The sequence below is a fragment of the Alnus glutinosa genome, chromosome 3, assembly GCF_958979055.1.
Source record: "Alnus glutinosa chromosome 3, dhAlnGlut1.1, whole genome shotgun sequence".
Classification (NCBI taxonomy): domain Eukaryota; kingdom Viridiplantae; phylum Streptophyta; class Magnoliopsida; order Fagales; family Betulaceae; genus Alnus; species Alnus glutinosa.
The window spans coordinates 23,619,813-23,646,136 of record NC_084888.1 but is presented as its reverse complement, the minus strand read 5'-3'; the positions used below and the strand labels follow the sequence as shown (position 1 = coordinate 23,646,136).

The 26,324-nt window shown below is 36.9% G+C and overlaps 2 protein-coding genes across 2 annotated transcripts; both read left to right on the top strand.

The window, feature by feature from the left end:
- The first annotated feature begins 8,110 nt into the window (after window positions 1-8,110).
- On the top strand, window positions 8,111-17,130 carry LOC133863234 (hydroxyphenylpyruvate reductase). Its single transcript, XM_062299196.1, has 2 exons — window positions 8,111-8,668; window positions 16,409-17,130. Exons 1-2 carry the CDS (start codon window positions 8,246-8,248, stop codon window positions 16,925-16,927), a joined length of 942 nt encoding a protein of 313 aa, XP_062155180.1. The 5' UTR covers window positions 8,111-8,245; the 3' UTR covers window positions 16,928-17,130.
- A 7,282-nt stretch (window positions 17,131-24,412) lies between these two features.
- LOC133862409 (uncharacterized) lies at window positions 24,413-25,635 on the top strand. The gene is made up of 2 exons (XM_062298210.1): window positions 24,413-24,846; window positions 24,976-25,635. Exons 1-2 carry the CDS (start codon window positions 24,523-24,525, stop codon window positions 25,564-25,566), a joined length of 915 nt encoding a protein of 304 aa, XP_062154194.1. The 5' UTR covers window positions 24,413-24,522; the 3' UTR covers window positions 25,567-25,635.
- Window positions 25,636-26,324: the final 689 nt, after the last annotated feature.

The following is a 26,324-nucleotide window of genomic DNA, read 5'->3' as shown; positions in this document are numbered from 1 at the left end:
AAACTAGAAATTTTATGCTGCAAAGTACATAATGAAGGCACTGAACAGCTTCTTGTTTGGTTGGCAATGTTCATTCAATAAGCTAGATCAGTTTCTTACGTGTTCAGATGCAACAGTTACTACTATAACTGATGTAATAATGGAGCTTGGATTACTGTTTTCCTAATCTAGAATGAAACATATATTAGAGTACAAATGTACCTTTGCAAGGGATAAGAAAGTGTTGGAGGCAGGTTCACAAAAACAGATCCAACTGATAAAATTAGTCATGCACAACCAAACATAGAGCTTGTAAACATACGAATGAGCTTAACAACTCAAGTGTGTTATGTAATTCTGCGATACTACAGTGGTATAATGCAGCAATCACCACTCAAGTGTTATATCACTAGCAATCGCCACTCCCTTTTTTTGTAATAATTATTGATCCACTTCAAGTGTTATACCACTATGTAGTATCTACCAACTGATGATGTCAAATGTATAGCTCCAAGTCATGCAGCAACTAAGATGTGTTCCTGAACCCCACCACTAGCCGGATACGGGGACTCCCCTTCACCTCTCCGCTTCCCCCTAGTCTTCTCTCTGATAATTAACATAAAAATACAATACAAAAAATTATTAAGTTAGCATTGATATGCGTGTGGTGTTAATGGAAATGCATAATATGAAAAAAGAATTGATAATTGGACACGTAGGCATACGACCATTAGGATGAGTGATGCTTATGATTGTTTTGAAGAAAGTTTTATGCAGTGTTTCGATCGATGGATCAAAAGGGAATCTTGACATAGCAGAACCACACATGTTGGTGAGTGAGAAATGACCGCATTAAACAGGCCTGACGTACTTCGATCAATCAAATAGAGGAATAAGCATGTGAGTAGGTGAGATACGACATACATTTAATGCAAGCTGACACATTTCAATTGATCCAACTAAGATTCGATCGATCAAACTTTTTTGAATAGTACGAGAGGAAATTCTTAAAACATCAAAAGTGAAAGGAATAAGGAATATTATTCCCTTCACTTTTGTTGAAACAACGAGCCCTCTCCCCCCCCCCCCCCCCCCCCCCCCCACACACAACATCTACTACAAAAATTGAGCTAGCTAGTTTGTTTGTATGAAACAATAATGTGGATTGAGCACAAATCTAGGCTGTACAAGCGGTTACGATTAGTTGTATTGGCTCTAACTACTAACCGCAACTGCCCGAAGTGGTTATTAAATTTTAACAACTACAACCATCTGTTTAGGCGATTAAGAAATTTTTTTATAACCGGCGGTTGAAAATTGTTTTTTGTACGTGGGCTTTTGGCCCTTTTGGGCCAGTTTTGAGCTTATTTGAACTAAGTAAGATAACCAGATTTTTTGAATTCAAAGCAGAGTAATATCCAGTGACGTGCAGTAACAGAGTTTGGCGCTAGGTGAAATCCATCTTTAGCTTGAACTTCGAATTTGATTTCATGAGAAACACTTTTCTGTCGACCATGTTGGTGAGAGATCTCCTTTTAGCGTGTCCTCCCTCTCTATACTCTATAGTGCTGTCTGAAGATAACATCTTACAGCGGATTCTTTGAAAACAAGTTTAAGCCTAAAAAACACAGAAATATGCAGCAAATCAAAGATGAAAAAAAATAAAATAAAATAAAACCCACAACAAGAAAAAATAAGAGGAAATCAAAAAGAAAAATAAAGAAAATCTTAACTTTGTTTGTGTAATGCACTTGGACTCACACAAATAGAATAGGCCTCACGACGTGGCTGAAAACTCCAAAAGATAGCGAGAGAAAGACAATATGAAATAATCTTCAAACAGAAAGCTCAACAACTATCACTCTTAATTCCAAGAGTTGTTAAGGAGCGCAACATTCAAGCCCTTAACTCGCATATGTTAGCTTCTTAGTCTTATTGTGATATAATGTTTTGCTTGTTTTTTATGTTAACAATACTCTCAAGAGCCAAAAAGAAATAACACAAGCAATTCTCCGGACTTAAATGACTAAAATCCATAAGACAAATTCAACATCTTACACTGCTATAAGCGTTCGAGCGCATTCCAAAGGGCTCGAGCGCAATCCAGGAGAAACATATGCTCGAGTATACATTGAGCACAGGAGCCCAACCACACCAACAAATTACGTTTGAGCGCTGTTCCATAAGACCTCGAGTGCAATAGCACTCAAGCGCAGAACTGGCAGTAGGGCGAAACCAGAAAATGAAGGATATTTTCCTACTACTTGGACTAAAATTCCTAGACAGCCACGAAATCAACTAGGATTTCTCTTGTACTCTATAAATACACCTTCTATTGGTGCATTAGACACAACTTTTTAAAGAATAAAAATTAATAGGATTAGTGGCTAGGGTTTGGAGAAAAGAGTTTTTATTTTTCGGCAGCTTCTTGGCATGAGATTCTCTTCAACAGAGGCCAACATCTCTATGAGCAACTAAATCTTTCATAGGGTATTGATGTAGCTCTTTCCGAAGTAATAATGGTGCAATTGTATTTTCTCTTGGGAATTTCATATCATGAGTATTGGTTGTTTAATCTTAAGAATATTTCTTAATGTCTAAATTTTCTGTAATTGTATGAACGATAGTTTTACAATGGTATTAATGGACACGAAATCATAAGGGTTTGATAGGCCATGCCTTGGAAGAATAAATTGTATTACACCATAGTTAGTTTAATTTACGTAAATCAATTTGTTTTTACCGAAAGATGAGTTATGCTTACTCCTTGATTACGTGTATGCTAATTAATTGATTTGATAATTCCTACCGAGGGAAGAACGGATCGTTCCGCATCTTAATAGTTAGGCAATCCATTTCAACCAAAGATGAATTATTCTTATTTCTTAATACAAGTACTTTCTTTATGACATCGTTGGGTGCTTGACACACACTCATGAGTCATAATACTCATGTTCATGTTATTCCCTTGATAATTGCAATTTACCATTATTATGAGGTTAGTGATGAAATCAATAGTCTATCTTTCTCCGTACTACATTCTCATTTACTTTTGCGTATATTAGTGATAATTGATACAAAAACAATCAACTCTTTTTTTGAATTATATTACAATTAATCTTGAATACTTTACACAACACAAACCTACAATCGTTGAGGTTTGACACCCTCACATAGACCTTATCCTACAAAGATTCGTTCTATTGTGAGTGGTTTATTTTATTATTGATACGCTTACGACCACATCAATTGTCATATATAGCTTCATTTGTAGCATCCACGACTGATGCTGTGTTTGCCTACCGGACCCAAATGACTGCCTGCTCCTAGTGCTCATGGTGATCAAACAGGGTCAAAAAGTTTGGATCTTGTTTCCTCTGATCAAGATCTGAGGGTGAGATGAGAGACTGGGAGAGGAGAAGAGGAGGTAACAGCGTCAGCATGAATTTGATGTGAGATTGTAAGTGACAGAGTGAGTTTGAGATCAAGTCATATAAAATGTAAACCTACACAGTATGATTTTGGTGATAAAATGACGCCGAACACCAAAAAAGCGTCGTTTTGATGTTATATTTTTATATTAAATATATAATATAAATAATATAGATATTTATATAGAAGGGTAGAAGGTTACCGGTTATTAACCTCTTATCCCTTCCCCTAAAATCGTTAACTGCCCTGCTCTAGGCAATTAATGATTCTCTATAACTGCCTTCAAAAGTAGTTATGCGGTTAGCGGTTAACAGTTATAAGAAATTAACGGTTATGGGGTGGTTATAACCGTCCCGTTTGTATAGGCCAAATCACAACTGCATTTTACTCCCCCACAACATCTCTCACCAAATTAAAAGGGAAAAGAAAAACAAAATAATAAGAAAGAAAAATCAATTTTCGTTCAATAAACAAAAGAGTAACAATGTGGTTTGGACTACACTAATGATTTGTACTTTGATAGAAAGAAAGCATAGACATTCGATTTTCTCCATATTAGTAAAATACTCAAATAAAAGTAGTAGTAACAGATATCTATCTTTCCATTCTACATGCACGTGAATCAGATTTGATCAAAGTTCTATGCTATGAAACAATTGCAGAAGGGTTTCCTCTAGCTTCACAAGTTGGAAACTAGAGAATGATTTCAGTAAAGCAAATGACATAAATTTTACTAATTCATTTAATTTAACTAGTATTCTTACATCCAAATCCACAGTTTTACCTATTCTAATGAATTGCCAAAATATTCCAGGACAATATAGGAAGAGCAATACAACTTAACAAGTCAAGAAATGAGTTGATTGAGCTTACTTGGTAAATGAGTTGGATCACAATGAAGCTCTTCGGCTCTTTAGTTGAATAAACATATCAATCACATGCTTATCTATGAAAAGAAAAAGATTCTATCAATGTGCTATCCAAATCAAATCTTATACAGATAATTCTTGCCATTCTCATACATAAAATCTTAATAATTGATTTGGAAATACCTAGTGGAAAAAGTAAATAGAAATATCTGTTGTAGCTAGAAGTGGCTTCCATCTATTCAACGCTTACAAAAACCATACATCATGCCACAAGTTCAACACTTACAAAAATCATGCACCATTCCAACAGTTCAACACTTACAAAAACCATACACCACCATCAGACAATGATGACTCAACATCTTGTAACATCTACTAAAAAAACTAGCTGAAAAATAAAAGAGCAATGCTTTCAAAAAACAAAACAGCATGCTCAATCGCCTAGTCAAAGAGGTCGAAACCCATATCCTGTAATAAACAAATTAGTAAGTTAGCAAAACAAATAAAAAAGAAAAAGAAAAAAAAAAAGAGAAAAGAGAAAAGAAAAGGGAGAATAAGGACATAACAATGTAATTTGACAATAGCAGGAGAAAAAAAAACATGAAAGAATAAATCTAAGTTCTCGTAAGCAAAACATTACAAATCAACAACGCCACCACCAGCAGGAACTGATGCCAACTTCTCCCTCCCAACTGCAATCAACTTTGTGATTTCTTGAGAACCCTGCAAGAATTTAATGACTCTTGGAAATATATAAATCGATAACAAAGTTAAGATGACGTAAACTCTGAAAATAAAACTGACATTAACCACTCAATCATTCCCACGTATAACCAACAAAGGAAGTAAGCAACCAACTGATAAATTGGTTCAAACATGCAGTGCCTCCCTGCTTGAAGCAATTCTGCCAACTTTAATTGTTCTCTTCCTAATATTCACATTGTTTGACCCAATTGCTTGTCCATGTCACATTATCAAACGCCACATTATGCTAGTCAGTTTCCCTTAAATCCCTGTTTGACAAAAGCCACTTCTCCCAACAAAAATAAAAAAAATAAAAACAATTCCCAGCTTTCAACATGACAGCCATAGGAAGAACCCATTGTAGAAAGCCCACCTCATATGCAACCGAAAACACCATCTAACATTCTCCATATGCTTTCAAATAAAGTAGCCTTTCCAATGGCCACTATGAATTTCCATATGAGAAAGAGTTTGGAGGTCAATACTAAGCAAATTCATCTTATCCACTTTTCTACCCAAATCCTCCAAGCCTGCTATGAATCACATCACTTGGTGACCAATACATTAAAATCCCAACTTATGTCCTTCAAAACAATAGCCATAGTATGTTTCAACTTGTACTAATCCATGACCAGTATAACAGTTTAACCATTATAAATTAACTTCATGCATGTCCTGTGAATGTCATCTATTGTATCATATTCTGTTAGTTCTCCTAAGCAACGTATGAAGAAAAATAAATTTCAAAGCTATAGCTAAGTGACAAGAGTCAACGACGGCACCTAGCACCTTAGAAATGCACAGAAAACAACAAACCATAATGAACACACAAATTTTCACAAACACCAACTGAAACTAAAATGAAAAGCCAAAATCACAAACCAAGTTATCCCCACCACCGATCCCTTTTTTTTGATGAATAAGCATTTCTATAGATGAACACAAACAGAACAAACATTCCAGCAAAAGCTGGAACAAAAGCTGCAACAGCAGATACCCATTTACAACAGCTCAAAAACATATGAGCTAACCCACCCTCAATCAATTCTGACAAAACAAAACAGAACCTATAATTGTACAATTGCAACCATTCAAACAATTATACTGAGCTACTTATGAACTATACACCAAAGCAGCACCCTTTAACTTGCAGAAGAACCTCTGCAACAATATATGCCATTCGACCAGCCTCCAAGAAACAATACTCACTTCCACAAACCGTTACACCTGAACATCCAACTCCTTAAGTACCACCCTTCTTCTTCCCAGTACTCAAAATACTACGAGGAATATTCCAATTTCTACACAACCGCAGATTATCCCCACCACCCATTCCAAAAGTGTAAAACAAAAACCATAGGAAATACACACCGCCCTGTATTTCCTACCCACGACAAGCACAACCCAAAAGCAAACAAGGATTAACACAACCACAGAAGAACATATAATGATGGAATACCCAGAACAGGAGGCATAGAGCACGAGAAACAAAGAAGGAACATGATGGTCACGCACGTTTTTCACAAACAATTTTAATTTTTTAATTTTTTTTTTTGGTAAATGACATGTGGCATGTGACACGTCATCAGAGTGGTGGTGTAGAGTAAAGAATTAGAGAAAACAAAAGAAAACAAAAAAATTAATAAAATATTATCAGCCACGTCAACTTATTGTAGGCTGTTGTAAGAAATGAGAGTAGGGATCATTTCTCAAAGAATTAACTTTTGTATTTTGGCATGTCAAAAAAAAAAAAAAAACTTTTGTATTTTGGACTCTTTAAAAGAAAATTTCCGGCAAATATTAAATATAACATGTCTAAGCAGCTTTTTTTTTTTTTTTTTTTTTTTTTTTTTTTTTTTTCAGGTTAAAGACATATAAGATACATATGGTTTAAATATTTTATTTTTGAGAAAAGTACCCATAATCTCCTCAAACTACCACCTCATTGTCAATATCCTCCTTAAACTATCAAAAAATGTCAATGCTCCCATAATGACAAAAATACCCTTCATAAAATTATTAAAATAAAATAAAACTAAAAAAATTTATTAAAAAAATAGAAAATAACAAAATTTTATTCCAAAAAATAATAAAAAATTAAAACTGTTTTTTTTATTTTTTTTTTAAAAAAATAATTTTCAGTTTTTTTTTTCCCTTTTTTTCTTCTAAAAAAAATTGTTCTTTTTCGTTTTTTTAATTTAATAAAAACTGGTTTTTTTTTTCATTTTTTTTCATTTTTTAAAAAAATTCAGTTATTTTTTGTTTTTTCGTTTTTTTTTATTTAAAAAAAATAGTTCTTTTTTGTTTTTTAATTTAAAAAAAACTGGTTTTTCTTTTTTTTCATTTGTTTTATTTTTATTTTTTTAAAAAACAAATTTCTGTTATTTTTTGTTTGTTTTTTTTTTAAAAGAATAAAAAATTTGTTCTTTTTTCTATTCTTTTTTTTTTTTTTTAGTTTTTTATTTAAATTTTTTAAAAAATATTTTTTTTAGTTTTTTATTATTTTTTTTTGTAAGTTTTTAATTTTAGTTTTTACTTTTTGAATTTATGAGGACATTTTTGTCTTATTAAAAAAAAATTAGGCTCATTTTTGTCTTTTTGTTGGTCTTAGGAGGGATATTGACATTTTTTGATAGTTTAGGGGGATACTAACACAATTGATAGTTTAGGGGGTACATTGATAATTGAGTGGTAGTTTGAGGAGGTTATGTGTACTTTTTCTTTTATTTTTTGATATCTTAATTTTATTTCACCTCACATATGATATTTAAATTTAATTTTTTACATATATACTCTAAATATTTAATGACTGATTTTTTTAAAAATGTTGTTAGAATTAAGTAAAAGCTATGTAAAAATTGTAAAATAAACATTACCCTTTAGGAAAAAATTGACTTGGTACCAAATAGACGGAGGTACAAATTAGTCTTTTTTTCAAAACTATCTTACTATCTATTAAGCGAAATGAAATTCAAGTATAAAAAATAAAATTTTTAAATATCAAGTTACAAATATGTGTTTAACATTTTTTTTTAAAATTTTTTATTTGTCAAATTTTTGAATAAAGCCAAATCCACATAGCCCAGGAGGACTCCCACATCGCCAATATCAGTTCCCTTCTCAGGCTCACAACGCACGCACTGACGCACAGTAACGCAAGCTCCAGGTTCTCCCACCGCAACAACCTCCAGCGAACCCGGAAACCCTAATCCCTAACCTTAATGGAGTCCATTGGCGTACTCATGCTGTGCCCAATGAACCCCTACCTCGAGCAAGAGCTCCAGAGACGCTTCAACCTCTTCAGGCTCTGGACCGTCCCGCAAAAGCCCCAGTTCATCAAGGACCACTCCGCCTCCATCCGCGCCGTCGTCGGCAACGCTTCCGCCGGCGCCGATGCAGAACTCATCGACGCCCTGCCGGGGCTCGAGATCGTCTCGAGCTTCAGCGTCGGGGTGGACAAGATCGACCTGAACAAGTGCAAGGAGAAGGGGATTAGGGTCACGAACACGCCGGACGTGCTGACTGAGGACGTGGCGGACCTCGCGATTGGCCTCATGCTGGCGGTGCTGAGGAGGCTGTGTGAGTGCGATCGGTACGTGAGGAGTGGGAAGTGGAAGAAGGGGGACTATAGGTTGACTACTAAGGTCATTCGCTTTCCTTTCCTTTTCAATTGGTTTTTTTTCGTTGATGGTGTGTTTGATGGTTTAGAACTCTTTGAAATGGTTGGGATAGTTGAGTCATGATTTTGTCTTGTGGTGGTGATTGTCTGATATGATGACACAAATAATTGGGAATGGGTCGTAACTGTTGTAGTTCTTATATGCTACGGATGATGATTGAGAAAGATTGCGATTTTTTATATATGACTTTGTGGAGTTTTGATTCAGTTGTTTTTAGTTTGAGAAATTCGTTTTGTTTTTGCTTCGTATTAGAGGCAATGATGAGTGTAGGGTCACATGCAAATCAAATGAAGAGTTTTGACTTTGGGATACTGCGTTGCTGATGTTTCATTTCTAGAAGTGAAGTGCAATTCTAATCTGATCATGCTCATTTGTCTGTATACAAGCATCTGTATCTCATTCTTAATGACGATTGTCCTGTTGAAATTGATGGGGGCATGAACTACATTTCATATTTTCTGTTGAGTGATTACGTTTTTTGTTTTATTGCTAGATGGTCTTTCAGTCTTTGTGTATCTATTGGATCTTTTTTGTGCTTGCATTACTGGAGACGGGAGTGTGATGCCAGTATGCCATTGATTACCGATTAAAGCATTGTGGGTTCAAAAAACTAGTTTAGAAGAATAAACAGCCTATTGTTCATTTGGCATTATATACTGTGTGTATTCCATTTAAGTGAATTGTGAGCATAAATGTTTTCAACTTCTTCTTGGATTTTGAACAAGGAACATATTTATTTGTATTCGGTTGTCTGTTTCTAACTCTTTTCTGTGCAGAAGTATTGCTTTTGGGTTGCATTAGTATGTAAGTCTGCAGATTTTTGTGTTCTTTTATGTGGAAACGGAGAGGATTCTTTTCCCTTTTATGTGGCCTTTTGTAGCTCGTGATATAGTGCAATTTCTATGCTCAACTTCATCTTCTTGTGATATTTGGCTTTCATTGTATAAATGGTGCAAAGTACTCAATTAGGTTTATATGCTCTTAATTTCAATGCTAAATACCGAAGACATTTGTGGAGCCAAATAATGCACAAGGCAGGAAGATTTTCTGTGGAGTGTGCAGGATGCTTAAATAGCTTTATTAGGGTGGTTTCAAGTGCAAACTAGATACTAGCTTCATTTCTTGCTGCCATTGTGCCTTGCATTATACTGCAGCTGCTGAAAATCAGGGATGCATGTAGTTTTAGTGTAAAATGGAAGGTTCACCAAATAATAGAATGAATAAGTTAGAAGGAAGCTTTATGACTTTTCACTATGTACAAGCCATGCAAGTCAGATTGCAACCTTAGGTGTTACTCATACAGTTAAAGGGCAGCTATGTTCAGTACCTCTGTGTAAATGTATCCTGGAAAGTGCAAGATATTCTATCTCCTCTTAATTCATCAATACCTAGTACTATTAGATATTGAATTATTACTTAGAAGCTTTAGGCTCTTTCAAACAGGACTCTTTGTGCTAGCGGTGGCTTTTGTAGGTGCGTCCCGCTAGATCTCAGCCTTGGTCCTCCTTCGATCTTCTTTTCTTTCAGAGATCTTCTGTTCGGTTGGTTTTTGGATTGGGACGTGGGGCCTGGTGCTTCTCTGGGGAGCTTGCTTTCTGTAGTTAGCGGCCATGTAAATTGCATTGAGGTGGAGTAGCTGCAGCGATCCCTCCAGGGGTTGCCGTATAGGTTTGGGGATGGAGAGTTGGTTCTTTGTGGAGGCTAAATAATTCCTCTTCGTAGTGGCGAATGGGTCAGATGAGTTGAGGATGGTGGAAAAGGCGAAAGGGTTTTCTGGGTTTGTTCTGTTAAGCTCGCGATGCACCGTGTGGCTGATTTCAATGGTGGAAGAGGCATTGCGTAACACCGTTTCGGAGGATTTTGTCAAATCCTTTAGGGAAGGCTCGAAGGTGACAATCATTTGAAGTGGTGGGAACAGATGCAGTCAGTTTTTGGAGGTGGCGTCTATACCGTGGGCGATCAGAGAGGGATGACCATGTTTCTTGAAGGCTAGGATGGGCGGGGATGGAGCTATGTTTTCGAGGAGTTGAGTAAAGCCTTGACTTTTCCTGAAGCCTCGGACTAGGCTTCGTATTCTGGTGGTGCTCTAGTGGGCGAGTGCCTGGGAAAGGCAGCAGATCCTCTGTCATTTGCGCAAGTGGTGTGCTCGAAGCCTTCGTTCCCTTTCATTGGTGGTGGGCCTCTGGTCCAGTCGATGAAGGTGGCTTGGTGTGAGGTGGAGAAGTTTCTTTCGATGAGTTTGGAGCAGGTGACGGTTCGGTAGGCGGTGGATTGTTCCGCCTTAAAGACGTCTCTGTTTGGTCCTTTAGGTATTGGCTGTCATGCTAATGGCTCCTTGGATCAAAGTTGTCGAAGATGCTAAGGCTCTAGGTTTCGAAGCAGCAAAAGAGGCTCTAGGGGTTGATGTTGCAGAGGTTAAGAGTGTGCAGGCAGGCATGACATCGAGCGTACAAGTGAAGCTCAGGGTCAAAAGGGGAATGGATCTTCAGGAAGCTTCTCGAGATTTTTTGTGTTTGGTTGGATTGGGTTTGTGGATTTAAACGAAATCTGGGCAGGTTCTCTCTTGTTGGGCTGAAATGCAACTTAGGCAGTAGGGGCTTGGACCAGGTTTTTAAGAGTGTATATTCTGGGTTTAGAGGGGCCCGTTTACGGGCTAGATCCAGAAGATGTGCTTTAGGCCCAGTGTTAAGAAGGCCAATAAGTCGGGTCATGTTCCGGGTTCTAGTTCCGATTCCTTCCCAGCGGGTTTGGGTTCTGATCTTTCGGGTCAAGGCATCTTTTCGCCTTCAGCGGCCACTGAGGACTTTTCTCCGGTGCCAAAAGCAATGGGTTCTCCTGTCTGGTCATCTGGTGTGCCGGTGGCTTCTCCAATAGTCGTTCCGCCGCCCTCGGTCGAGTATGCTTCAGTGGGCTTTGGTTTTGAGAAAGTATTGTTAAACATTGGTGCTTAAGTTAGAAAGAAAGAATGCAAGAGTTTTTAAGTCTTAGGTTCAACTAGCAAGTTGGTCAATTTGACCGACAAGCTAGTCGACCTCCTCTCTTGCATGGTTTCCTAACAAGCAGTCACCCTTGCAGTCAAACGCAAACCAAATAGAAGCTTTAAGGTGCACAAAAGGTCAGCATAGGTGATTCTCTGAAAACAGTTTGCATTTATTTATTTCTTTATTTTTCTTATCAAAAAAAAGATCAGCATAGGTGAAATGTCCCATAAAAACTCATGCTTAAGCCAAGAAAAAAAAATCGATTGAAAAGATATTCATCTCATGCATCATATAAAGCACACTCTAGGTGAAAAATATGAATTGAATCCATGAAGGACACATGAGAGGTCGATGGACTTTCAAAGTGCATGTGACAAAAATGAAAAATGCAACCTAATTTTTTTTTTTTTAAAAAAAAAAGAACACTGGAAATAAAAACACACAAAAGTAATGCAATGCATGTGCAAAACCGAAATTAAGTAAAGAAACAACAAAACAACAAAAATTAAATATGCAATGCAAAGAAAACTACATGCTCTAGGATATGGAAAAATATGCAAGATCAAAGAACCTAGGCATGCTATGTGACCACTAGGGGAGTCCACTAACACTCCCCCTCAATTGGTGAATGGTATCAACATTCTTAACCCAATCTTTACTCCACCAGGTGCAGATTTGTAACACTTGTCCAACTCATCTAACCTAGCCAAAACAACCCTCATTATATTGAATAACCCCTCATGACTATTCCTAGAATAGGAACTACCACTTCTATGCTCTCGGGGTTTCAACTTGAAACAATTTGGTCGAACATGACCAACTTTGCCACAATGATAGCAAGTAGGGACAACCTTTGAGTCGGTTGTCTCCTAGAAGGGTGCATGCCTAGACTCAGGTTTAGACACAAGGATCAATAGCTAATTTCTTACCCTTATCAACCAAGTTTTAACCAGATTTCTCGACAGGCATAGGGGGCACATAGTTTATCTTCTCTTTGTTGACAGGTGGGGTTTTTGAAGTAGAAGCACATTTATCAAAGCCCAGCCCACACTTGTCACTAAAAGGTTTATGAGAATTCAAAATATGATCAAGTTTAACACTTGAACAGTTTTGCAATTGAGATTTAGACAATTCAAGCTCAATTTCTAGCGTATTTATCTTATCAATAAGCACATTATTCTCAGACTTAAAGGAAGCAAGCTACCATGCAATTCAGACATTTTAGCAATCATAGATTCTTTCTCAATCTCAACCTCATTTAATTTTTTTAAGAGTTTGTATTGAACTTTTTCATTTTGTATCACATTCTTTAAAAAGCTGATTGTAAGCAGTTTGGAGGTTACTCTCCTCACCAGACTCATTCTTAGACTCTTTATCACAAGTCTCTATAAGCACAAGAGAATCACACTCGTTAGGACTATAGTCACTCTTCACAAAAGCGGTGAAGGCCAAATAGTTGACACCCTCTTCAGGTTCAAATTCGTCACTTTGAGTAGTATTCAAGGCCTAACCCTTGGACTTTGGAAAATTTGCACATTCAGTCCGAATGTGACCATAACCCAAACACTCATGACATTGTATGCCTCAAGAGTTCTTATCCTTCTCTTTCGTTCCTTGGGTGGCTCCATCATAATCATCCTTGGATTTCTCAACAAACTTAGGAGTGTTTCTAAAGTTTCCCTTCTTAGGTTTGAAAAATTTGCTGAACCTCCTAACAAACAAGGCAAGGTCCTCCTCATTCAATGCTTCATCAAAGGAGTCATTGGCCTCTTTCTTGATATTCTTGAAAGCAATAGACTTACTTTTCTTAGATTAAGGCAAAGTGTGTTCATAGGTCTATAGAGAATCTACAAGCTCTTCAACTTTCATGGAATCAAGGTCCTTGATTTCTTCAATAGCATTAACTTTAGGTATAAACCGTTCAGGAAGGGATCTCATAATTTTTTTCATCATTTTAGCATCAGAAACTTTCTTGCCTAGATTAATAGTAGAATTACGAATGATACTGAGCTTGACATAAAATTCATCAAAGTTCTCATTCTCTTGCATCTTGATCTCTTCAAATTTGGAAATTAGCATTTGAAGTTTTGAAGATTTAACAGTTTTTGTTCCTTCATGCTTAATTTTAAAAATATCCCATGCTTCTTTGACAATTTCACATTGAGATATTCGTGTGAATTCATTTGGTGAAAGTGCCATGAAGATAAAATTCATTGCCTTATTATTCCCAATACAGGCACTGTTTTCATCTTTAGTCCATTCAGCCATCGACTTGTCTAGACATTTTCATCCAGACTCAACGATAGTCCTAACGTCTATAGACTTAAGAAACACTCTCATACGAATCTTCCAATAAGCATAATTAGATCCATCAAAACAGGGAAGAGCATTAGGAGATTGAGATATTGATTAAAATATTTGTTAAGGAGTCAAAGATCACACTCAGAAAATTAATTCTTGACAGAGTGAACGTTAGGCTTTGATACTAATTGAAAATTAATAGGCTAAGACTCCAACTAACACCTAGAAGGGGGGGGGGGGGGTTGAATGGGTGTATGCCAAAATAATGTGCAATTAAAAATTAAGCAAGCATACAAACATTCCCAAGTATAATGAAAGCGATAAAACAATCAACACAAGTAATGTGGTGACGAAGTGGAAACCATTTGAACACCTCAAAGAGAAAAACCACTCCGTATAGAAACACAGAATATTTGGCTTTCAAAGCTTGCTCATCTAGTGAGCGTCTATTCAGTATATATAGAGATTACATAGAATACAAGATAACTTCTAACTTCTAGCTTCCTGATTTAATACTATCTCTTAGAGATAAGTCTTATCTAATACAGAACTGTAATCAATAATTTAAACTAACATAAATACAAGTAAAACTCTTTCACTCAATACAAGTAGGACTCTTATCTCTAGGAACCGGTTGTCACTAGAAGTTGTGAACTATCGGAAGTCTTATCAATACACTCACTAGAACTCTTATGTGTTAGAGAAGAGTTAGGAGTGTGTTGTGCGTTAATACTCTAGGACAGTTAAACCCAGGAAATCAATCCACCAAAAAAGAATAAAGAGATTACAAGTTGTTCACACTTACAAAACCTTTGTAGTTGACACACCTTTGTATTAGACATGTGGCCCACTTGCTCTCTACTGCAATAGCTCTTCCAGAACTTCAGTAGACTTCGGTTGTTGTTGATGAACAATTGTGGTTTACAACGAAGACTAAGAGATGAGCAATTGAAAGCACAAAACCTAAACTCTCTCTTAGTATGGGAAGAAAAAGGCTCTTTGTTCTCTGGAAATATTGTCTTTGGTCCCTTGAAAAATCATACTCTAAAAGCCCTTAAATAGACTTGAGAAATTAGTCAGGGTTTATGCAATCCAGCTTTTCAGTCTTCTATTTACAGCCCGTTTTGACCCCATAAACGTTCGAACTGGAAAATTTTCATTAAAAACAAAATTTTAGCATTTTTATTAGCTTTCCAACCCTACCAAGTTTGTCTTCATCGGATTTCGGAATAAAAAATTATGATTGTCTTACTCCGATTGGGTCAATGTTGGACAGCATGAACAACTTTCAGTTTGAACTGGAGGACGGAGCTCTCTAGGAAACTTGATTTTGTCCCTTATATTATCCCGTTCAAACTGGTAAATACTTAGTTCGAACTGAGACCATAAAAATGAATTTTTACAACAAAAATTCTTAAAAACATTTTGTCTAATTAAATCTAAATTACATCAAAGTATTTTGGGCACCGAATTAGCCAACCCTAAAAACCGAACATTATTCTCACTTGATTTTCTTGGAATGAGTTTCTCTAGGAGCTTACCTTAATTTTATTGAGTCTTCTTGAGTTGACTTGGTGTTATTAAAGCTCAGATTGTTTAAGGAATAAAAGCTTGAAACTAGGTTGGCTGACATATGGCTAAGGAACTAACTTGAAGTCATGAAATTTGTAGAGGCTCTTTTTTTGTTCTCTTTCTCTCTTTTTTATTTTTATTTTTATTTTTATTTTTATTTTTTTTAATTAATTAATTAATTATTTTATTTTTTTAAAAAAGAAAAGAAAAAAAAGAAATTGTTAATCCAGCCCTCAGCTTGATAAGTTTACTTGTGTAATTTTTTTTTATGACTGCAAGCGAGCTATAGATGAATTTGGTTTGTGCTCTTCCAATACCAAGACGAGTCGAGTCTCTAGGTTTATCCGTAGTAGCATTGCAACATCTTAGTGCGTTTATGAATGCAATTGATTTCAATCATGGCATGGTGAAATTATGGGTTGGACCATTGATATAATAGAGATAAATGTACATGGCACACACCACAAGAGGGTAATAGCTGCTGGTAATGAATAGCCTGACGCCTGACCATTTTGGGGCAAGTTAGATATTGATAACATGCATAAACACTACTCCGAGTAAGATATTGACAGCATAAGGAAGTTCTCCCTGGCAGTTATAATGTCTTATGGTGTAGATCAGAAAATCTACTTGCCAGTTGGTGTGATCAGCTCTATACTAGTTGTAATTTATTACGAGGTATTTGGGCCTTGAATTGTCACACCATGCTTGATGCTTCCTTAAGATACATATGGATTTTATTTCTCTTGATTAAGGACTCCACCTATGGATTCCTTTTTGTTTTTTTGCTTTTTCACATGCATTTCCTTTCAATTTCATTTTTATAACATCCATTTTTTCTTTGGTTAAGTTCACTGGAAAAACAGTTGGTATTATCGGCTTGGGAAGGATTGGTATGGCAGTTGCGAAGAGGGCTGAAGCATTTGGCTGCCCAATCTCTTACTACTCTAGAAGAGAAAAGGCAGACACAAAATACACATACTATCCAAGTGTTGTCGAGTTAGCCGGCAACTGTCAAATTCTGGTTGTTGCATGCCCGCTAACTGAAGAAACTCGCCACATCGTCAATCGTGAAGTCATTGATGCATTGGGTCCAAAGGGTGTTCTCATCAACATTGGAAGGGGCCCCCATGTGGACGAACCAGAGCTGGTATCTGCATTGGTTGAAGGCCGGTTAGGTGGTGCTGGTCTGGATGTATATGAAAATGAGCCTGAAGTACCTGAGGAACTGTTTGGGCTTGAAAACGTAGTCCTCTTGCCTCATGTAGGAAGTGGCACAGTGGAAACTCGAGAGGCCATGGCTGACCTTGTGATTGGAAACCTAGAGGCTCACTTTTTGAACAAACCTTTGCTAACCCCATTGGTTTAATACGTTTTAAGATTGGTTGAAACATATGTTTTCTTCCATTATGGAATAAGGAATTCATTGTTTCCAGAAGCGGTCAAATGTATGTAGATGCAAGAAAAAACCTTATTGATGTTTCTGTGTTCATTGTTTCCAGAACTTGTCGTGTATCTGGATGCTAGGAAAACCTTATTAATGTCAAAATGAAGGTCCTATCTTTCAGTGCAGTGCCTGGCTTTCTGATTTACAAAAGTGACACCGTAACTCTTGCCATCTTTTATTTATTTATTTATTTGTTCTAGAACAATAAAGGCCCCACTCAATGCTTTTACCTTTTTTTTTTTTTTTAAAATTTTTTTTTTTTTTGGGGGTGGGGGTTGGATGTAGTTGCAGGCAGGGGCCAGGGCAACCAATTTTGTGCGCAACTATTGCCACCTAATTTCGTTCCAATTCTTCTACATTGGAGAGGATGACCAAAAACATTGCAGCATCTTCATCATGCCCCATATGAGATCTCCTGAATCTTGATGCAGAGAGTTGGTAGATACGAAGAGGTATGGTTTTGAACTCATATCAGGAGTAATTTTGTACATCACCCCACCTCCCAATCCTATGTGGCATAGTCTCTATAACTAAAAAGGGTAATGCTGAAGCTTTCATGGCATTCAAGCATTTCAAGACCGAGGTGGAGAAAGAAACCGGACGGTGCATCAAGATGATTAGAACCGATAATGGCATAAAAGAAGAAATGGAGTGGGAAGAGAAAAACTGTGAGAAACTTCAAGGAGGGAAAACAATCGAAAGAGACGGACAGACAAAGGGAATTGAGAGAGTGAGAGAGAGTGAGAGGACAACAACTTTACATGAAATGAAGGTAAACTTAGTGTTGGGAATAATTTATCGTGGGTCTCACTCAATCTGTCTCTATGATTAGTGTTGAATGTTACACATTAAAGCCCCTTAATTCACATATTAATCTCTTAGTTTTGTTATACTTTGATCTTTTGTATTGTTTTTACGTTTTCTTGTATTTTACAGGCTTTGAAAGAAAATCCATCAAATTCTAAGATTAGAATGAAGTCGGAAAATTCACTTTAGGCAATATACAAATCAAAATCAATTTTGAATTTAAGAAAAGAGAAGTCGGCAAAATCTGTTATTTTTAGAAAATGAGCACGTCTGTGTATTTTAATCATTACTTTCTCATCAAGTATTGTATTGCAGTAACATTAGTGGCGTTGAAAAGCTAATAAAAGAAGCAACAAATATGTCTAAAATAGATTTTTCCTTAATTTGGATGTTTATTATGCTAAAATTGCCCGGCAATAAAGAACCGCAAATTTGGAAGAATTTGGATCTTTTTCCTTCTTTGATTGGATTTTTAGTCTCCTACTTAGACTATGAGATTGACTTTCAATTTTTTTAGTATTCCTAGGGCTTCTAGGATTCTCTTAATCCCTATAAATAGGCCTCTAAGCATTGAAAAAAGACACACTGCTACCTAGAGCAAATTCAGAGAAATACTTATTGAAGGCTTGAAGAGTTGAAGATAAGTAACCATGGCAGGAGGCTATTGCAGCAGCGTCATGAGCGGCTAAAATCCTTTGTAGGGTATTGATGTAGCCCTATCCAAGTACAATGGTTTGATTGTATCTTAATTTTGAGAATTTCAGTTTATGCATGTTGGTTGTATAATTATGAGAATTGCTACAATTTGATATTGTTCTTAATCTTTTAATGCAATTGTTCTTCCGTTCATAATCAATATTGGTAGAATTCTTCTCTTGTATTAGAAAGCTTTTTACCTTTATGGAACTCAAATCATTCTTATTTTCTGTGATTATGAGAATGATGATTATACAATGGGTTTAATTGACAAATGATCAATAGGATTAGATAGGCCATGCCTAGGGAAGACGGATCGTACTACACCCTAGTTTAGTGTAATTCAAGTAGAGGATCCATGCCAACCGAAGATGGGTTATACTATTCCATTGATTGTATGTATGCTATTAAAGATGTAGCTAATCTATACCTAGGGAAGACGGGTCGTACCGTATCTTATTAGTTAGGTGGATGATCTGTGCCAACCGAAGATGGATTATACTTATTCTTTAATAAGTGAATTTCTTGTTCATTTATAACATGCATAGACTGAATTTCTTTGATTAAATATGATTAACCATTGATATGTGGGTAGCGGTGAAGTAAATACTCTACTCTACTCTCTCTCTCTCTCTCTCTCTCTCTCTCTCTCTCTCTTATATTTCAATTATCTTCTATGTTTATTTTATGCACTTTAGTCAAAAACAAAATCAACAAATCTTTCCTTTAGTTATTTTTAATCTTCATAAACTTGATAACAATACCTTTACAGTCATTGAGGTTCGACACCCTTTTCATAGCCTTATTTTACAAGGATTCGTTCTATTGCGAGTTATTTAATTTATTATTGATATATTTTTGCTTTAAAAATACCACATCACCCTACATGAAAAATAATCAAGCGGTCAAAGGGAAATAAATCAAGATCTTCTTTCTATAGGAATTATGCCCTCATACTTTGACGCCCCTAAAATTAAATAAGCATATTTACTTAACTTAAAGTGTTACTCACAATGTCATCAACTAATTAATTGGTAATTAGCTGATTTCGCTACTCTATGCTAATAATTAGAGTATAATAAAGCAAAAAACGGAATAATTTGATCTGAGATTACTAACAATAAACCTTTATAACAGAATCATGTATATTAATTATAAAACTCATAGCCTCCAAAGAGACATTACTATAAATAGCAGTTAACCACCAATTACCGAACCTGACAATACAAGCCATTCACTTGGCATTTTCATCCCAGCGAATTTTTCACTCTACCGCCTGACAATTGGTAATCTGCAAAATACTGAGGCGTTTTACATTGGAAAGAAAATAATTACGTAAGTCCACGACTTAATAAGTAAATTATTACAAATCTAGTAACATATCAAGCGTTAGGTGACAATTTGTAGTTTTGAAACAATAAACGTGAGTTTTCGCAAATATGACGTGTGTTGCCTCCGTTATTGTACCATTAAAAATGTAGTTTATTTTGAATAAGTGATGAGGCATAATTTCGGTAACAATCATTGATTATTTTAGTGTAGGCAATCATGTTATATATGTATATATTTATTTAATCATAGTTATCTTGCACATAGTCTATCCAAGCCCTTAACCCCTCTTTGGTAGGGTTGGTGTTGTCCCGAGGAACCTATAACATAACACCGGTGCTTGGGATATTGTACGCATATCGTCATATACTAGCAGCCCGACTGAGTCCAACCTTGGGTGACCTACACTACTAGCCAAGCAGCAACCGTGACCCTATTAGTACATGGTGCGCCTGTCACAACCGTTGGATCCAAGGCCAAATATAAACATAAATCTCAGTGATCATAGGGTCAAGCCCATATAATAGTAAGCTTATGGTCGTAATATCACATGTACCGGTGTACCATATCATATGATGCAAATATAGTTCATTTACTTAAGAAAATCATATATAGGCCTTTGTCAATTCGAAGCAATCTAAACATGTTATAAAATCAGTAGGCTCATGACATATTTTTTGAAGAGTAAAGCATGATCAGTCCGCTGACATATTGCACGTTAATGGCATATATATGATTTTCTTTAGTTAGTTGAAACGCTTATCCATAGACTCAGACATCTTGAACTCCCGCTACTGTGAAACTTACTCTAATATTAAACATAATATATCGAGAGTTCTAACCTATGCACGTAAAAACTCTAATAACAACCTAGGCACTCTAATGTTCCATTAAAACCCTAATTATCAATTTTTGTTCATTATAGAACGTTCGGTATCGAGGTCAAGTGTTCGATCAGCAAGGGTTGAACATTCGATCAAATACAGCAAACATTCGAGGGGTACCAGAATGCATGAAAAACTCCAAGCTCCTTCTCAGTCCATTTTTCACCCTTACCAAAGCTTATAAAAGCTTTAGAAAAACATGTTAAATCATATCAACACGAGAGTTTATGAAAATGAGAGAAAGTTCCCAACTTTTAGAAAACTATTTCCTTTTTAAGAGAGCTAAATCATGAACTCATCATGGTATGTTTAAGACATAAATAGCATGGTAAATCACATTACAGAACACCAACAACATGAAAAACAAGTTTTAAGGTTCAAAGTTTACCTTAAGGGATAACTTCACAAAAGAGTATCGAACTATACCGCGTTTTTACAGAAGGGTACTGAAATTCCTCTCGAACCCGGGGTTTTAACTATCAAAATGAATCCCAGAAGGGCATTCCGTCTGTTCTCGGCGTTAAAACGCAACGGAAGTCGATTCACGTGACTTCCACGTGACTTTTTTAATGGGTTTGGTCTTCTTTGCCCCTGACTTCAACGGATACAATTTCGAACTTAAAATTCCGCCATCGTATCATATTTTCCTATTTTCCCCCAAATTGCTTTGTAAGTATCCGGAAACCCTAGAGCTCCCAATCCGTACTCGTACGCTAAGAACCCTAACCGTGCTGTTACATTGTGGCTTGTTTCGACAGTATACACAAGAATCAAGCATCAAAGGCTGATTTTGACTAAAGGTAATGAACTTTTTTGCTCTTCTTTTTTTTTTTTTTTTTTTTTTTTTTTTTTTTTTCAGTGTAAATGAATATTTATTTAACCATATTTGTTTATTTGCGGATTACTTGTTTTATTTCTGAAATGCTGGGCGTTATTTGGGGTTGAGGGACACTTTTCCCGTTGTTTAGGGTTTAGGTTGTTACGGGACCATGTGTTTGGTCATCGGCAATATCTGGGTCTTATTGAAGTTGCTGAGATGGTGTATTTTATATATTCTTTGGTTTGTGGTCCTATTTTGTTTGGGTTTGTGGTCCCATTTGTTCCTGTCATTATCTTGTTTCAGGTTTGTTGTTCCCTTTTCTTTTTTTTTTTGGTTTATGGTCCCATTTCGGGTTTGTTGCTTAGGGTTGCAGAAAAGTTCGATTTTTTTTTACACTATTTGTTGTGGTTAGTGGGTCTTGATGTGTTTGCCATTATGGGGTGACTTTTGTTTTGGTTTGCTAGCTGATGCCTTTATTATGCATAATTGCTTTACTCTGCTTGTGGACCCAATGCCTTTACTTTTTTTGTTTTTTGTTTTTGTTTTTGTCTGCTCACTAGGACGTGTCATTGTTTTGTCAACTTGTCTATTTGTAGGACACGTAATGTATCCAGAATTGCTAATGTTTGAGGTGCACCATGGTGGCCGATTTAATAGGGAGCATAGGGTCACATATGTTGGTGGGGACATATCACATTACCCTGACCCATATGATAGAGATGAGTTGTCATTTATTGAGATAGAGAGGGTAGTTAGGACTTATGGGTATGGTCCTAGTGACCTAATTTACTATAATCTACCTACCAAGAGTCTGGATGAAGGGCTACGACTTATTTCTTCTGACTATGATGTCATTCAAATGGTGGAGCACCATAGGGAGCATGGAATTGTAGAGTTATATTTGGTTGCCTTTGGTGTTGTAGATGTAGATGTAGATGTAGATGTAGAAGTAGAAGTACATGGAGAAGAGGGTATTGTTGATGAGTAAGAGGAAGAAAAATATGAGAGAGTGTCTGTAGACAGAAGTGACCCATTCTGGGATCAGGTTCTAACTAATGACTCTGATGCTTATGATTTAGATGCAGAGGTGGGATTAGAATATGATGATGTTGGAGTAGATGAAGGGTTTGGACTACAACCAGAAGATGTTGTGGATCAGGAGGTTGGAGTAGAAGTAGCAGTTGGTGAAGCAGAAGAGGGTGAGGGTGAAGGTGAAGGTGAAGGTGCGGGTGGGGGTCAGGGTGGGGGCCAAGGTGAGGGTTATTCAGATATTTCCGGTAGTGATGGACTGATCTCACCTATTGCTAGTGATGAAGAGGGTGCGGCTGAGGCTGAGTCTTCAAGACGGCCTTGTGTCACCAAGAGGGTTCCATTTAGTAAGGATGATTTGAAAGATCCGATTTTACAGCGAGGTAACACTTTTCAGGATGTGTATGAGTTTAGAAAAGCCATTAAGCAAGCCTCTGTATTGAAAGGGAAGGACTTGACTTACGAAAAGAATTCCAGAACTAAATGCATTGCAGTGTGTGCAGACAAGAATTGTAAGTACAGAGTTTATGGGAGGTAGTTGAAAGATGAGTCCACATTCATGCTAATTTCAATTAGGCCTAGACATACATGCCCTAGGAGGTACAAGAATCACTTGATCACTTCGAATTGGGTTGCCGAGGAGTGCATGGACTGTTTTAGGGATCAACCGAACATGCCTATAGATGTCCTGAAGAAAAAGGTGAAGAAGAAGTGGAATGTTGAAATCCACGATAGTTCCTTATGTAGGGCTAGGAAGAAGGCACAACAGACCATTTATGGAAAGTTGGGTGAGCAATACTATCGATTATGGGACTACTGTGCAGCAATTAGAAGCACAAATGTTGGGAGTTGTGTTATTCTGATGGTTGAGAGACCTATGCCTAAAGTGCCTTGTAGATTCCAGAGGATGTACATGTCATTGGCAGCCATGAAAAATGGATTCAGAGATGGGTGTAGGCCTATCATGGGCCTTGATGCATGTTTCTTAAAGGGAGTTTACAAGGGACAGTTAATGGCAGCTATTGGAAGGGATGCCAATGATAACATGTATCCAATTGCTATAGCTGTGGTGGAGGCAGAGACTAAGGACAGCTGGACATGGTTTCTCGAGGCCTTATTAGCAGATCTTGGCCCTAGGGGTCCACATGGGTGGACTTTCATTTCAGATAGACAAAAGGTAAATATTAAATATATCTTTTTTTATGATTTACATGTCTTGTATGTGATTTGGTATGTTAAATCTAATGAATTTGATAGAGATATTGTTTTCATGTGTGCAGGGATTGGTACCAAGCCTACATGAGGTGTGTCCTCATGCTGAACATCGAACATGTGTGCGGCACTTATATGCCAATTTCAAAGACGATGGTCATAGGGGGTTGTTATTGAAGGACCTGCTGTGGAGAGCTGCTTCATCTTACACACAGACTGGATTTTATGCTGCAATGGAGGAGCTCAAGGGACTAAACCCTAAAGCACATGAGTACCTAGAAAAGGTTGACCCTAGAACCTGGTGTAGAGGATGGTTCAACACAAGCACAAAGTGTGACCTTCTGCACAACAACTTGGCTGAGTGCTTCAATAGCTGGATCCTTAAGTTTCGGGATAAAACCATCTTGACAATGTTGGAAGGAATCAGGGGCAACTTAATGAGAAGGTACCAAAGGAAGAGAGATGCTATAAGGGCCATGGAGGGGAATGTGGGGCCAAAAATTAAAGAGAAGTTGGAGATAGAGGAAGATGAGGCCAGCCATTGTACTCCAAGTTTTGTTGGTGATGGTTTATTTGAGGTTGATTGCAAGGGCAGGCAGTATGTGGTCAATTTGTGCCAGAGAACATGTGGGTGTAGAAAATGGGATGTCTCTGGCATCCCATGTTGTCATGCCATCTCGACAATATGGCATGGTGGAGGCAACCTAGATGATTATTTGAGTCATTACTTTGGAAAGGAGATGTACTTAAAGGCATATGCACCCATCATTTACCCTGTACCAAGTGAGGAGCAATGGGTTAGGACAAATCAACTGAAGATTGAACCACCTAAGTCAAGAGCAACTATAGGTAGACCTAAGAAAGTTAGAAATAGAGGTGCTGATGAGACATCAAATCAATACTCAGTTAGAAAGGGTGGCAAGAAGAACCAATGTGGGATGTGCAAGAAATATGGTCACAATACAAGAACATGCACTGTTAGGATGAGGCATGTTGAAAGACAACAACGTAGGAGAACTTCCTACAGAGAACATGCTGCAGATACTGACTGCAATCTTGACAGGGTAATGTTTCTTCTTTGTGATTGTTTAACATACATTTAGTAACTAAAGGAATATGTTTCTTTATACTGTGAGTTTAATATGTTTGTGTGGTTTTGTGATGGTTTTTGACATTTGATGTGTTCTTTTTAGTTGGGTGAATCCTCCAGTGCACCATTTGTGGGCCATTCCAGTGCACCAACATCTAGTGCCCCAACATCTAGTGCCCCATCTACTGACAATCCTACTGTACCAACAAGGGGTCGGGGTCGAAAGAGGGTAAGAGCAAGAGGAGAGGGTACAAGCACTACATCTACTGCACCAAGTAGGGGTGAGAAGAGCACTAGAGGAACGGGTGCAAGCACTAAATCTACTGCACCAAGTAGGGGTGAGAAGAGCACTAGAGGAACGAGCGCAAGCACAAGATATACTAGGAAGAAGGCCAGTACCAGTTTGGCAACTAGAAGCAGAGTTGGTGGAAGATTGAGAGCACATCCTACACAAACAAACCCAAACACTCGAGGAAAGGTGATGCTTGACCTCACTGGGAACCCTTCTGGACCACCCAAGGTTCCAGGAGGTGGACCTGCATGCTCATGGGGTCCTCCCAGGGTTGCAGGTGGCATAACTTTTAGACTAACTCCCCCTGACTTTGACATAAACAAGACAAAAGTAACAAGTTCTGACATTCCTCCACCTGTAGGCAAAAAGGATAAAGGAAAGAAGAAGATTTGGCAAGTCTGATGTGTATTTTTGGATATGTGTTGTACATTTTGGAAGGGCATGGACAACATGGTTATGATGTATATTTTCAGTTTGTGTTGTGTATTTTGGAAGGGCATGGACAACATGGTTTTCATGATGTATTAACTTAACTCATGATATTTAACAGAATGGTTATGATTCGTAACTCATGTTATTTAACTTATGGTACTATTTTTTGGAAGGGTTTAATTTTTAATTTCAGTTGCTACATTTGATGTGTTTTGATGTTATTTGAGTAATGGAAGGTTAAGGAATTGTTATGCATTGGTTTGTTTTTGATGTCATTTGACTTTTGTGTAATGATTGGAGGAATTTGTTTGGTTTGTGATTGGATGAGTCTAGCTTTTCTATTCAGGTTTTTTATACCAACAGGTTTACAGGAACACATATATAAACCATTTTGAAACCAAGTGGTTTATGATGGCATTTTGGTATTGTTTGTTATTGCCTTAATTTGTTGGTACCAATTTTGGACCAAAAATAATAATTGGTAACAAATGGTATCAACAAGTTTACAGAGACATACCAAATTGGTCATTTACAAGTTCTTTGGAACCAACACAGCATTACAGAATATCACCCAATGATAACATGTACCATTTTGAAACCAAATTGTTTATGATGCTATTTTTGGTATTGTCTGTTATTGGCATTATTTCCTTAATTTGTTGGTACCAAATGTTGTTTATAACTCTGTGAACTTTTTGTTAACAAATAGACCAATTGAATGACCAATA